Source organism: Phocoena sinus, chromosome 5 (assembly GCF_008692025.1).
Source record: "Phocoena sinus isolate mPhoSin1 chromosome 5, mPhoSin1.pri, whole genome shotgun sequence".
NCBI lineage: Eukaryota > Metazoa > Chordata > Mammalia > Artiodactyla > Phocoenidae > Phocoena > Phocoena sinus.
This window is the reverse complement of record NC_045767.1, coordinates 90133203-90149233: the sequence shown is the minus strand read 5'-3', so window position 1 is coordinate 90149233 and position 16031 is coordinate 90133203. Positions and strand designations below refer to the sequence as shown.

Below are 16031 nucleotides of genomic sequence, written 5' to 3'. Positions count from 1 at the left end.
AGATTTACCAGTAAAGAGACAGAGAGAGTATGAGCTGGTGACTCCAGTCAGCACAAATTTTGAAGGACACTATCTCTCCCATATTCTTTCTGCAAATCACAAAAAGAGGTCAGCGAGGGACGTGTCTTCCAACTCTGAGCAATTGTTCTTTAACATCACAGCATTTGGAAGAGATTTTCATCTGCGACTAAAGCCCAACACTCAGCTAGTAGCTCCTGGCGCTGTTGTGGAATGGCATGAGGCATCTCTGGTGCCTGGGAATATAACTGACCGCATTAATGATCATCAACCAGGAAGTGCTTCAGAAAGAATCTGGAAAACAGAGCCTTTGCAGACTAACTGTGCTTATGTTGGTGACATCATGGACATTCCGGGAACCTCTGTTGCCATTAGCAACTGTGATGGTCTGGTAAGACTCATTGCCTTTTGTGTCTGTGTGTTTGCAGGTGTTTGGGAGTGCAGCATGGCTTCAGCATGGTTTGGAAAGTAGAGGTGGAAAGAAAACCTCACTATTATATTTTAGGTTCAGGGAGAAGCATTAGAAAGCATTTTACTGACAAAGATGTGTGCTTTGGCTTAATTTGACATGAAGACAACATTAGTCTTAAGAAACCAAAGACAACTATTTTAGCATTCTTGGCTTATATGTTCACTTGTGTAACACTGGGGATTTTATTTCCTTATTTATTTAAAATCATTCTGACAACTTTCTAAAGAAGTGTAGATTCCTTCAAAATGATAGTATTTCCCTTCTTATGTGGAAATGTTGGATATTCTCTTAAAGAAAGTATTTGAAAGCATTCTTTCGCTTCCCAAAGAATGCTAAAATAGGAAATGAGAAGCTCCTCTGTCAGAATTTGTTCAAATAGCATTACTCTATGGACATGAGATGTAGTTCTCTCTGTATTGTGGCTTTGATTCATTTTTTTCTTTATTTTTGAATAGAATACCCATATATGACTCTTTAGTTTTGTGGATGAGGCCAGTAGTAACTGATCCTTCTTCACATGCTGTGAAGATGTGAAGTATTTTTATTTGTTTTGTATCTCCAGATGTTATTTGAAAAGTGTGTCAATGTTTATGTCTCTTCCATTCACAGTTGACTCCAAGTCTTTGTTCAGAAAGAGCAACCATTTTTCTTTCTGTGGTTGCCAGGCTGCTGTTTCTTGGGAGTTCAGAGCTATTGTCTTTGTTTTGTCTCTCTTCTGGGAGTTCTCAAAATATTCCTTGCATTCCTTCTTCCTTGGCTGGTCCCCCAACAATACCTTGAATCTTCTGCCACTGTCCTCTCTATGCATAAGCAGAGCCCAAAGGAGTTATGATAACCATATGTTTTTATCCAAGGCTGGTGGATTAATGGTTGTAAGCTTTATTTTGGGGTCTTGTACTGCCTCTTGATGTTCTGTGGGGTTTTAGAAGTCAGGATGGAAAACTGAATAGAGCATGTGTGGCAGGTCCAGATCTCCAAGTTGGACTCTGTCAGTTTAGGACCACACTGTCACATTTGGTGCTGGACCATGCCCTTGGGTTTGAAGACACAAGGAATCTCTCAAATTCCTCTCATTCCACACAAACGTTGAATAGGTCTGAATTAACTAAGTCATTGAATAAAACAATAGATAGTGCTTTCTAAAAAGACTAAGTTTAAAGTATTCACTAAGAGAGGTTGATTCAACACTACCAGGATATAAAAAGAAATAAATTATTTTAAAAAGGTACTGTTTTATAGTACTTCTAAGTAAAATATACTGAGTATTTAATTTAGTGTTATTTTTAAGTTTTACAGCATAAAAAGATTATGTATTTTTTATCTCCGTGGTTAAGATTGAAGCTTGAGGTAGAAGATTTGAGGCTTGAAAATCAGTTTAAGGAAGGCAGAAGGCAAGGAAATTATTTTAATGGGTTATCATAGTGATTTTTAAACCCGACTTAGCAATCAGTAATTTTCTTACTGTACATGTCAAATTATCTAGTTATAGATACAGAAATCTGGGGCAATAGCAAGTTGCTGTAAGGAAGAGGAAAATAGATGTGGAGTTTGAATGAACATTAATTATTAGGATTAATTTCTCATTTTTAAGATACGGTGTTAACTGTTGGCATCATGTGTATGTTGATATAGCGTGTGTGTGTGCGCGTGCACATCTCTACCAGTGTAAACCCCAAGTATTCATTTGTTCCATTCTTTGATCCATTGATTAATTAATTAATTAAAAGATATTTCTGGGAAGCCAGTCACGGGTTACGCACTATTCCAAGCATTGTGAAATGGTGACAGGAATGATCTCAATTACCATCCTCATGGAGCTCAAAGATGTTAAATTTGCCATAGATGTTAAGTGCCAAAATATCTGGTATACATGTATGTGTATGTTTATATTAGACATACATATTAGAATCATGTTTAACTTTAAAAAACTGTGGTATAAGGAAGTATCTTCTGGAGAGATTTTATGAATGGGGACAGAATTTCGAACCAGACATAAGTGGCCCAGGCCTTGCACTTGATGCAGGAAGAGGGTGGTGTCTAGCCTACAGCAGGCAGTGCTGCCTATGTGGGTGTACAGAAACAAAAGCTTATTCTAGAGTTTCCAGCTCATAGCAGCTATGGAGGAAGAGTAAAGATGATGGCAGGAAGAGAAGCACGGTTATAGAGAGCAGATCAATACATCAGAGTGATAACACCAGTGGCTACTTCATTAAGCTGGGGACAAGTTCTTAAAATTGCAGAATTGCATTGGACAGAATAAGCTCCTTAGCAGACATGAAGTAGGAAGTAAAATTGATGGGAATGTAAATAAATTTGGCTGATTAGCTGATTCCTAAACCTTTTTTGTTCCTTTAGCTTGCTGTGTAGGGATTTGGGTTTGACCTTCTTGAACTTAGGAAGGGAAGCAGGGATACTGAGATAACATAGATGCCTGAGGATTAACCTGATGGGCTATAAAGCCATTGCCCTGGGAAGCTCCGGGATTATAATCAAATCCAAGTTGTCCCAGTAGAAAGCACAGCCACTCCTGCCTTAAAAATACCAATGGGAACATCTCTGCCCAGAAACCATTAGGTTAAGTCCCCTGCTATGGAAAAGAATGCCAGTGAAGCCCTACCTGGATGGGTGCATTTTAGACTGGTGTAGATGGGAGTCCAGTGATCTGGTTTTCTACATGCGTCCTTTGATCTCTTGCTCATAGGGAGCAGCTACAGGTATTTATTTTTCACTGAGGTTGGAAAGTTCTTAGCGTGGCCTTCTCCCTGAGTGAAACTCCTTACCTCTTTTTCGCTAATACTGCCTTGTGGCATACTGTGTATGTTTGAAATGGGCAGTGTTCTGAGACAGAATTAATTTGTATTAAACAGAATGCTTTAGTTTAAGTTAAAAAAGCAGTACTATGCAAAATGTGTCCATAGACTCAGGTTTGTGACAAGATAAATACGGAAGGCGAGACTATATAAAGAAACTTTTTTGACAGTTTGACAGAGTTATATTTGCGTTGGGCCTAATAATAATAATAAAAAAAGTTGGGGCTGGTGTTTTGTGTCTTGTTTTTTCATTTTATTTTTCTACTAATTAGTTTTCCTTGTATTTTACAAAATTATCAGTCCAAGACCAACTGGGGAGAAAGGAAACTGTTTATTCACCCCAGATAGTTTGAAAAGCAAGCAGTAATGCTTAGCTGTTTTTATCTTTCTAGACATTAGAAACTTGACTGAAAGAGTCAGTAGAGTCTACTTATTCCAGGTAACTCTATGAAATGATCACAGGAAATGTCCTTTAACATGGGCATTATTGAGGAGGACAGAAAAATGCCTTGAGTGATATATCCAGATCCGAGGTCTAGAACGTGATCTAGACATAGATATGCGTAATAACTAAAATATTATTCTGTGGGTTTCTGAAATCAACATCAAAGTGTTCTGCATGAGGAATTGACAGTGATTTTCACGCAGTGTGGCAAAGAACAGTATCTCTTCCCATCTAGCGTGACCTTTTCTGATTCTTTGCCAAGATCACGTTGCTGTTGTTTTTTTAACATCTTTATTGGAGTATAATTGCTTTATAATGGTGTGTTAGTTTCTGCTTTATAACAAAGTGAATCACAAGATTACATTTTACGAGTGACAGCTAATTCTTCACCAGTTGCAGCGTTATGCCTGCTCTAGTCTACCCACTTATAGGTGAGAGTTGTTACAATATTCAAACATGGAGTTGTTCTTGTTTTCTGACAGCATCCAATTTTTAAAAAGCCTGCTTCTCTAGACCCTCCTCCAAATTACCCAGCCAAAGCCTAATCGTGTTAATAGGTTCTTTCTAAAGCTCTCTCACTGACATGCTCACCGGTCCCTTTGGTGTGTGTTCTGGCTCTGTGCAACATGTAATAAACCCAGCTTGTCAACTGCAGATGTGCTCCCAGTGGTCTGTGGCTGGAGGCTGTTGACATGCTTTGCCTCTCTGCTTCTGTGTCTCTGAGGTGAGAGTCCAGTGGTCAGGAGTCATGGTGATGGCAGGCGTTTCACACACTTCTGAGTGGGAAGACACTTCTGGCTGAGAATCCCAGCTGAAAGTAGATTTTTTTATTCCATAGAGCCCTGGCATTTGCCCTGTAACACGATTAAATCTCCCCTGTGTGTAGTGGCGGCTCACAATCATACTTTGTGGTCTTCAGATTTGCCAAAATAAAGGGTTATTTGGTTAGTAGGGTTTATGTCATGTATTCATAACATAATGAAACTGGATTTTTCTAGACTTGCTAGAACAATATTGCTTTGTTAATTCCCCTGGATTGCATCAGAGGAAACTGGTTGGGAGTGGAAGAACTGAGTGATGATGGCTCTTTTGGGTTATCCATCTCAGTGATTTCCTTGTGGGCTGACTTTATGATCAAGGGAGTTTATCTAGGACAGAAGTTTTCAATATTTTTTAACATTTGGAATTCTTCCTCCAAATGAAATCACTAGGGGTTATCTAATCAAATAATATGTAAAATGGATAAACTCAGGAAAGGCCTGGTAAAAACACAGGTGGGAGATGCTCTTCCTCCTAGTTTCTCTTCCTCCTGCCTTGTTCTCACGCAAGACCACTCTTAGGCCTCCTGAGGCATCTAATGGGAAATCTTCACTGTTAGGGCAGGGGATCTTGGAAGCTTGAAGTTAACAACTTGGGAACCATAAGCAGAATCTTCTTCTAAAATATCTGATAGTCACATCTGGTTAGTATTGGAGGTAACTTACCCTTTTTAGATTTGGAGTGTCCATGGCCAAACGAAGTCTTTGTGGACAACTGCAAACTTATAAAAAAAACAGCCTTAAGACTTCCCTGCCTCAAGACTTTTACTTTGGGATTTGGTCCCTTCAGAAACATGTCCTCGCTACGCCTATTTCAGTAAGTCCAGCTGCAGAAGCACTTTGTAAAAAGACTATTTTAAAAAGTATTATGAGCCAGTGTGCTTGGGATTGAGAACATTTGCCTAGTAATTATGAAAAATAGTGATACTAAAAATAGATACAAATCTGTAGCTATTTATAGTAGACTTAGGGTTTTCAAGGACTGACCTTTAGATGTTGACATTTGAACATCTGCTTTTATGAGGAGAACCTGATCTCTAAAGGCCAGGTGCCTCCCACCTTTTTCTCCCATGAAATGTATCTATGGAAGGCGTCATGTGTTTATTGATGGGACAGAGGGAGATTTGTGTCTTCACTGTTTACATGCTGATTTAAGAGATCTTAGTAGGTCTGGGGAGAAAAGGACTGGAACCTTGTTTTACTTCTAGGCACCTACACCAGGCTGTTTTAGCAGTGCAGGATTAGAAGATTCTCAAAGCTCCTATATCCTTTAATTTCCATCAGTAGAAGGGAAAAAGTGGGTACCAGTCCACTAGCTTAACTACTTTGGGAGAAACAGTACCATAACAAGCCTCACTGCTTCTCCTGAGATTTGGTCAAGCCATGGCCCATGGGAGCTGACAGTATTAATCCTAGTTGTGAGTGGTACCTGCCTGTGCTGAATCTTGCTGGATCTGGGCTACTGGTTACATTTCCCACCGTGCCTCCTTTCTCAAATAGATAGGCAGCCAGTTTGTGCTTATCTGGGGTGAAGAAGGAAGGTTTGGCAAAGTCTTTGATCATTTTCACATTTTGCATCTAATTTGCATAAACCCCAAATCATACACATGTCAAGCCTTTTCCAAAGTTTTGGGCTATATTTCTCTTGTGTGATTTTGAAAATATTTCTTTTTAATAGTTATTTTGTAATTAATTTAAACTATTCATGTTTATTTATGAGTACCACTTGTTCAGCGTATGATTTGATTTACATCAATTTGATTATGATTTATTTCCCATTATCTTCTCTATCTTTGGTATAGTAAATTTTTAAATTAAGTTTAAAGATGAGCTAAAAATTGGGGAAAAGGTAAATGTGATATTGCACATCTTTCTTTGTGTAGGAATGGAAAAACAGAAAATAAAAGGGGAGGGGAAGTTGGCCTGGGAAGTAATGCTTCCATTCTTCTCCATGCAGTGGCAGCTAGGACTTCATTATAACTCGAATACAGATTTTTTTTTTTTTTTTTTTTTTTTTTTTTTTCTGTGTGGTACGCGGGCCTCTCACTGTTGTGGCCTCTCCCCTTGCGGAGCACAGGCTCCGGACGCGCAGGCTCAGCGGCCATGGCTCACGGGCCCAGCCGCTCCGCGGCATGTGGGATCTTCCCGGACCGGGGCACGAACCCGTGTGCCCTGCATTGGCAGGCGGACTCACAACCACTGCGCCACCAGGGAAGCCCCAGATTTTTAAAGATACTCAAAAAAGGCTTTAAGAACTGTGAAAATAGTGCTGACCACATCTTTAATATCTTCTTCTCGGTAAATTATCATTAAAACAAGAACAAAAGCACAGCGAGATGTTGATATGATGCCTTTGTGCATAATCAGGCTTTGAGGTCATAGAGTTCTTGCAAAGTAAACCCAGCCTCAAGGTCCTCGACTGCAAAAACTGTTACTCCTGTGACAATCTTTGCTTCTAGGAATACTGATCAAGTTAATAAAGCTTTCTGAAGTGCTAGGATATGCAAAGTGCTAGACTGATTGCTGTGGGGAATACTGAGGTAAGCCGGGCATTATCCTTGTCTTCCAGGAGTACTGGAAATAAGGTATGCAGACGTAGAACCAAAGTACAAGGCCGAATGTTTTAAATGCTCTAAGACTAGGATAGGTGACATGTGAGAGTCTGAATGGTGGAAAGAATATTTATGCTTGGAAAGATAGTAGAAGGCTTCCTGGAGAAAGCAATATTTGTGATACAAGACAATTGAAAAGATAACCATATATGTTAAAGTGATCACCAATGATGGTAGAGGTTGGGGTGGGTAGGAAGAGGAGCCTCTGAGGGAGGTAGGAGATATTTGTGATGGCCATAAAAATGAAGAGAGGGTGCGGTAAGTTGATTTCATGAACTTTATAATATATGTAATGAATATATGGGAGAGCCAAGGTAGTCTTGGTCAGTATTTAGCTGAATATAGGAGCAAATATAATACAAAAGGGAGAGAGAGAAGAGAAAAAGGATAAAACCTAGTGATGTTTATTAAGACCAAATTCAGTGACCATGTAGTTGATTTTGACAGGCTCACATGGGCATTCAGGACGAGAGAAGGGCAAGGATTTGTACTCCTTGATTATGTTGCTTTTCTTCACAGAAAGGTTTTGCTGAAGTCATGGGCTTTTTCTCTGGAGTTTAGGGAGGTATTTTTCTCAGTAACTTTTTTCTAGAATTTGTTCCCAAAATTTTATCTGAGAGGGTTTGGAAGTTGATTTTGAAAAATCTGACTTCTTCTCCTATCACTTGGGTCCTTCAATCTTTCAAGTTTGGTGAATTTTGTGCCTTATGTAGTAAACCTCCTTCTATAGCTGTAATTCTTCCATCTGAAATGTTCTCCTTTCTTACTGTGTTTACTGTATGTTTCTATCCCCTACTTCTTCCTATTCTCTACGGAGTATTTCTAATGTTGTTTTAGTGATTTTTGCTTACAGCATAAAGTGTAATTTGATCACGTTTACTAAACTCTCAAAAAAGAAGACACACAAAATACGCTGTTAGTGAATGAGTCGATTTCGATATTAAATCCCATTTTATTTTATGTCATTTAACGTATCTACTATATGTATGTGTGTGTATGGAAATACATATATGCATATATATGTTTATATACACACACACATAAGCATACACATATGCACACATATATATGAAAAACCATAGAAAAGGTAGAGAAAAATCAATGTTTCGTTAAATATTTTGATTCAAAGACTGTTGACAGTATTTGTTGTTAGGTCTTTAGAGTTGATGGCAGAGCTGGAATGGCACTCAGGTCAACTGACAGCAAAGCACCTAGCAGTTCTGTTACCCCAAGTTACCTAAATATGCTCCTTACGATGTGGATGGTCGACAAGGAGGCATGAGATGAATTAACTTGTGTGTTTTTAATACTGTTAGGAATGTAGAGAGATTAATTAGAAATACAATTGAAAAGGGAGATTTTATCTTACGATTGTCAGCCTATCACAGTGAAATTGAAAAAATATTTAGAATAAAAAACTCAATTGTACTTTTTATTAAGGTTGGCAGACTTTGAATTCTCTATCTCTAAAATAAGAAATTTTAAACACTTGGTATTTTTTTCAAACATTTATTTTCAAAGGAGTTGATTAATTTTTGATCAGTATTAGACTACACTAAACATATCTAGAGATCATTGCTCTTATTGTAGTTGAATTGTCAGTCCTTCGATAAACAGGTTCAAATACTCCATAATTATAACAAATTTCTAAAAATTCTATTTTATTGATTGAAGAAATAAGGATATATGATTGCACTTAATGTCTAACTCCAGAGTCAGTAATATTAAAAAAAAAAGAAGGGATATTATATAGCCTGAAGGGTTTTGAAAAGCATTATCTAGCTTGTTATAGCTTACTTTTATAAAATGTTTAGAAGATATCCAGTTTAGAGTTTTGTAGCGAGAATAATCAGTAAACACCAATGAAGAGAAATAGTGGCCAAGCTATTTAGAGTTATGATACTTTGGAAGAGTTCAATTTGGTAAAATGCCAATTGATGACAGAAGTCAAAACTTTTGTAAAGTGGTTTAGGGAGATGGTTCATGTTGGGAGTGGGCATGGTATTGGTTTAGAATCAGACAAACCTGAACTCCACTTCTGGTTCTACTACCTACCAGCTTGTGACTTTAAACAAGTTGTTTAACCTTGTGGAAGTCTCTTTCCGTCAGTAAAGAGGAGAAAGTAATGCTTGTTATGTTGAGGGCTTACAGAATATTAATGCATCTTTCACACAGCCTGGCTCTGAGAAGTCGATGATTGTTACTACAATCCCTTTCTTTCTTTTTCCATTTATTATAATTATTTGTCCTTAATATTTTGTGATTAATAATAATGATGTTGATTTAGTTTGCAAAGTAAAAAAATGTGCTACAGTTACCCAACTCAGCCTGTGACCTAACTTGTGGAAAATACAGCCTTCTATGAAGTGAATACTTTGGTGAAAATCCTGTAATTTTCAGATGACCTTCTCCACTTGATGCAGGACTCGTTTAGCATCATCTTCTCTGAGGGATACTCTAATCTGTGTTCTCCTGAAGACTTCTAAGGATGGGAAACTCACTAATTTTCATCTTATTTATATATAGCTCTGCCATATAGAAAGTTCTTTCTTAGGTTCTACTTAGAAATATAAAGTGAAAATATCTTGTTCCATGTATTAGATTCTTCAGAGCTGACAAAGATATAGTGACTGTGATTGACCTCTTATTATTGTTATTATTATAATACTTCAGTTTTATGCAATTGACCACTGATCATTCAGTGCATTACACAGCACACAACTTCTGCTTTAGGAAACATTTCCCTTTAGTGGTGTGATATAGCCCATACCCTGGCTGGAATGGCATTAGTCATAATTTTAACATACTTCTTAGGCTTTTCATTTTGGTCAGATATTTTAAATTATGAACCTCAGAGCGAGACATTTTGGGGATAGTGATAAAGAGTTCTATGGCATTAGGTGGTATATACTGTTGTTCAGAGTCTTGTTTTCATATTTCTTTTATTTGGTGATAGTAGTTAATATGCTATCTTATGTCTGTTTTTGTTTCCAGTCTAGAGTCTTGCATGAAAAAAATAGGCTATAAGTCTATGGAGGCAATTGGGGGGGATGGAGATAAAGGTGGCATGGTGGGTCCCTAGCTCCAACTACCAGAAAATGCATTTTTGAACTTAAATGGCGTTATCAAAGTAGACTTTTGCGGTCTTTGTGAGTTTTTTGATTAGCTGATAGGACTTTCCAACCCCAATTTAAAACATAGGAGATTTCTGGAAGGCCTTCTTCTGCCTGGTGATGTCCCTAAAAGTAGAAGATCTTTAGAGTGAGAGGACTGTGCTATTAGATACTTGGGTGTCATATGAACATAGAGGGACCCAGTCTGAGCATGTAAGCCCAAGAGAAAAGGAAGAACAGCACTTAGTGAGAGATTCTGCAAACATTAGCAACCCAGACACAGTGGGAAACGTTTTATTTAGCATTATCTGTGAAGCATGATGCTTTTAACGTAGTCATGGGAATCTTGCAGCAATACTTCTTTTGGGCTTACAGGATATTTGATCTTGCTTATAGGGTGCCAATATTTCATGCTTTCCTGCCTGGCTTCATATAGTCCTTTATTTTGCATACCTGACTCTGAAGATGGTATTAACTGGCTGCCAGGACAAGAAGGCAGACCAAGCATAGTGATGTGGGTCCAGGTAAAATTAAGTCACTGTAAGATCTCTGTTTCTGTTTGGTCAGCTGCACGTCATTTTCACCTTTGGCTTCAACTGTGGTACCACACCAAGACTTAGCATAATGATGAGGGAAGTCTCTGAGCCTATTTATTGGCCCTAGCCATTAACCTAAAATTTTCAGGGAGGGGCCTTTTTTAATATGCTGTTCTTGGAAAAAATTTTAGAAACTTGTTAACCTATGAGGATGTTATAAAATTTGAACTGTACCCATGAAACTACCTGGGTACTCTTCCCCATACTTAAAAATTAAGGGTTTGAATTAGATCAGTGATTCTTTTTGTTCTGCCTGTTGGATGTTATGTTTTGAAATACTTTGTAAACTGGTTAAAATATTTATTAAGTAATTAACAATTTTACCTATCTGTTAATGATCAAAAATATACAAAATTGCTGGTCCAAATTCCCAGTGAGTACAAATTATTCTCTCTCTGTACTGGTTGATGATCTTTTTACATGAAAAGCTTAAATTACTCGTAGACCTGTACCATTCTGTTCAGCCTTATGACACAGTGACAGTCATTCCCAGATCTTTGTTATTGCCTCCACTGGTTCCTAAGAGCCCAGAGATCTAAAATTAGGAAACTGTTGACTATAAGCTTCCTGCGATTCCTTCTAGAACTGATGTTCTGTGACTCTGTGACTAAGTTTGTATTCTATTTATCCTTAGGGACCGTGCATTCCTGGCCAAGGAAGAAATCAAAACGTCACACTGACCATTATTTATTAATCATGGTCTGGAGTGGAAATTGCATGTATGAGTGTTATTTTTGAGATATGGTTACTTTATAATAATGCTTTTTCTGTTTTTTAAATTTTATTTTTAATCCACTAACTACGAAAAAATCCTGTGTTCTAGAAAGCTCCAAAGAACCTAACTGCTATTACAGTTTTGGGCAATGTTATAGCTTGACTCCTAATGAAGTGTGGAAATAATCGAAGTAGAGAGAAATCTATCTATCTACCTACCTACCTACTTACCTATCTCTCTATCTACACACATATGTGTATATGTGTGTATATATGTATATATATACAGAGAGAAATATATTTTTATAAAATATTAAGAGCTTGGCTATGTGACTTGGCTATACTGTAGGGAGAGTACCAAGTTACCTCAACATAGGAATGTGTGCCAGCTCTATTGATGGAGCCATTTTCCTGGGAGAGTTCCTCATAGGTTGCATTTGAGGAATAGGCGGCTTTTAGGAAGCTGTGATCATTGTTCTCCACAAGGGGCCTCTAACCTTAGCGCACATCAGAATCTCCTGAGGGCTTGTTAAAACATAGCTTGCTCATAGCCACCTCAGAGTTTCTGATTTAGTTGGTCTGCGTAGGGACCTGAAAATTTATACTTCTAACCCGTTCTCGGTTAGTGCCAGACACTGTAACTCAACTGTCTGTTTCTTGTTTATGTGCAATGATACTGGATACTGGCTTTCCCCAGCTGACCTGCTTTCTCGGGTAAGGAATTTGAACTTTTTTCTTTGGTTTGTAATACCGTCTTGGCTCTTGCCCCCCTGTCCAGTCATCATCGCAGCCAGTCTGACTCAGCACCCATCAGTCCCAGATTGAATTAACTGTGTACAACCACAACTTCCTCTCTTGGTCCCCTTGCCTGGAGGCTACATGTACATTGGAAGCACTGGTGAGCACCGTCTCCCCAGGCCAAGTTCTGGCAGAATACAGAAACTGTGAACTTGGACAAATTACTTACTGTGTCTGATCCTTAGATTCCTCTTTTGATTCATGTAAAGATTTCCCAGTGGTAGGTAGAGCTTTGAAGTGTATCCTCATTTTAATTTATTCAGTAGCCAATAGTCACTACGAAGTGCTTGCAAGTTTCTAAAGTCACTTTGCTTTCAAGACTGGTGGTGGGGCTTCCCTGGTGGCGCAGTGGTTAAGAATCCGCCTGCCAATGCAGGGGACACGGGTTCAAGCCCTGGTCTGGGAAGATTCCACATGCCACGGAGCAACTAAGCCCGTGCGCCACAACTACTGAGCCTGTGCTTTAGAGCCCGTGCGCCGCAACTACTGAAGCCCGTGAGCCACAACTACTGAGCCCACGAGCCACAACTACTGAAGCCCGCGTGCCTAGAGCCCGTGCTCCGCAACAAGAGAAGCCACCGCACTGAGAAGCCCGCGAACTGCAACAAAGAGTAGCCCCCTCTCGCCGCAACTAGAGAAAGCCTGTGTGCAGCAATGAAGACCTAACGCAGCCAAAAATAAATAAATAAATAAATAAATAAATTTATAAAAAAAAAAATATTTAAAACAAAAAAAGAACTGGTGGTGGGACTGTGCCATGGGGCAACACGGAGACCTTGAGATCTTCAGTTGTCCCGTGCTTTAACAATCTGGGGCCATCACACTTTGTGGGCTCTCATGAGTCAACCTTGTACTCTGTCCATACACCAGCTCAGTGCTACACTGAAGCTGTAGTTACACTTTCGACCTAGATGATCTCATGTGATTTTATGGCTTCAAATACCATCAAGCAGTAATGACTCTATGTGTCTGGCCCTGACCTCTCCTCTGAGCTCTAGATTGTGTGTGTATTCTGCTGCCCATTCAACTTCTCCACTTGGATGTCAGATAGCCATCTCAAATTTAACAGGGCTGAAGGTCATCCCTTGACAGCTACCCCTGCGTGACTTCCTCCACAGAGAAAAGTTTGGGCCCTAATTCTCAGGCCAAAAACCTAGACTTATGCTAGACTCCTCTTTTTCCTCATTTCTTTCATAAAATCCATCCATAAATCTTGAGGTTGTTTTATAAAATATGTTCTGAATCTACTTATGTAATCTCCAATGCTACAAGTTTGATCTAAACCACTATCATCTCTTCCTTGGACACTACAGTGACCTCCTTTTTTTTTTTTTTTTTTTTTTTTTGCATTTTTGACCCTCTTCATCCTTCACATAGAAGTTGAAGTGACATTTCTGAATTCGACGAACTTTTCTCTGCTTAAAAGCCTTCAGTTGCTTCCCATTAAAATTCAAACATCTTACCATGACTTTTAAGACCCTTATGTCAGTAGTTCCAATAATCATTGTCTCATAATCACCTAAAGAGCTTTTAAAGAAAATATAGATGCCTAAACCCCAACCCCAGAGGTACAGATTCATTTGGTCTGGGGTAAGGCTCAGCATAAGTAGACTAAATGCTGCTCTAGGTGATTCTAATATGCAGCTAGAGTTGAGAATCGTTGTTCTTTCCAAGATGCCTCTAACCTTAGTGGGCATGAGAATCCCATGGAGGGCTTGTTAAAACATAGATTTCTAGGTGCCACTTTGGGGTTTCTGATTCAGTGGGTCTGTAGAGGAGCCTGAAGATTTGCATTCCTAACAAGTTCCCAGGTGACACTACATTTGGAAACCACTGTTTTACAAGATCTGGTCTTAGCATGCTTCTCTGATGTCATTCCCTTGTTTACTACATTCAACCCCCTCTGGTCTTCCTTTTGTCTTTCAAATCCAAATTTTTTCTGTCTCTGGCCTTTTGGAAATGTTGTTTCTTCAGCCATAACATTCTTTTCTAGATCTTTACCGGGTTTTTTTGTTGTTGTTTTTTTGCGGTACGCGGGCCTCTCACTGTTGTGGCCTCTCCCGTTGCGGAGCACAGGCTCCAGACGCGCAGGCTCAGCGGCCATGGCTCACGGGCCCAGCCGCTCCGCGGCATGTGGGATCTTCCCGGACCGGGGCACGAACCCGTGTCCCCTGCATCGGCAGGTGGACTCTCAACCACTGCGCCACCAGGGAAGCCCTCTAGATCTTTAAATAGACATTCCTACTCATCATTTGCATGTTAACTTAAATTCCGTTTCCTCAAAAAAGAATTTTTGGCCATTCTAGCTAAAACAGAAACTTTAGTCGCTGTACACTATATTAGTGATTTTAACCTTATTTGTAGCCATTATTTGCATCTCAAACTTATCTTGAATTTATCTTTTACATTTATTTTTGGGGGACTCTCTCTACTGAGGATAAGGACTCTTTCCCGTGGGTCTTTAACAGTGTTTGGCACACAGTGTGTGCTCAGCAAATCAATGCTGACAGACTGAATGGTGTGAATATTAGAATAGGGAATTGATTACCGCTTTTTCAAGGTGAATTATAGACCTTTCTTGGATGTGTTCAGATTTCCCAGTGCATAACTTTTGCAATTGAAGGGGGTGCTATGAACTTGAAAGTTTGAGGTTCCTAAGATTTCATATAAATCAGTTCTATCCTTCTGAATAACGTTTTAATGCTGTGGTTTTCATAACTAAGTTTTTTTTTTTTCTTTTAGTTTTCTGTCTCCTCTTATTTTGCATATGAACTATAGTGAAGGGGCAACATCATCTTGATTCAAGCCCACACTTGAGTTCAACACCATAGTAGAGGTATAGTGTGTCTCTTAAATTAATTTACTCCTGTTAAGCAAAGGAAGCAGATACAAGTCAGCATGGCAACGTGTTGCAAAAAAAAAAAAAAAAATGGAATTAAAAAAAGACATTATAAAAATGTTATACTTTGGACTAATTCCTTGGAAGAAAATAAACATATTGACTTTCTTGTCAAGGTTTTTACTACAGCAGCCTATGGTTCTTTCTGATCACTGATCACACATAAATTGTTTAATGCTTTTCCCCCCTGCTAAACTGTAAACTCCATGAGAGTTGGAGTTGTATCTGTAATGCTTACTCTTACGTCCTCAAAACCAGGTACCATGCCTGATAATAGTAGGTGCACAATAAACATGTGATGAGTTACTGAATAAATGAAGACACAGGATATAAGTTCCATGTCAGTATACTATAATCTGCTCACTATCACCTTACAGGTTTTATGAACTTTTAATTGAAATGCTTCTGTACAGAATTCCCCTCCATCCTTTCCCTTTGGTACCCAGAACCCTGCCTTGTAACCTTTCATTTTTTTCCGTGGTTTCTCCTTGATGGAAGGTAAAAATTATTCTCAAGCCAAGTACAGAAGGCCACACTTCTGCAGTTTGTTGCATTGTTTGTCTTCTATTAGACAGTAAATGGTTTTTCCAACTTTTCTGTCTCTTGGTAACCCCTAGGAGTCTTTATATTCCTGTGAGTGAATTTTCTCTTTCTGCTTCTTAGGAGGAGATAAATAGATTGATTAATATCTGGAGAGAACTTGGCTGAGTCATTTATTCCTTCATTCATTCAATGG

General features: G+C 38.8%; 1 protein-coding gene across 1 annotated transcript in view; it reads left to right on the top strand.

Annotated features, from left to right (window-relative positions):
- Nucleotides 1–16031, top strand: part of ADAMTS3 (ADAM metallopeptidase with thrombospondin type 1 motif 3) — a 293136-nt gene that overhangs the window by 20783 nt on the left and 256322 nt on the right. Inside the window, exon 3 of the mRNA XM_032633548.1 lies at nt 3–409. Coding sequence (XP_032489439.1) covers nt 3–409 — 407 coding nt within the window. The remainder of the gene's footprint in view (nt 1–2; nt 410–16031) is intronic.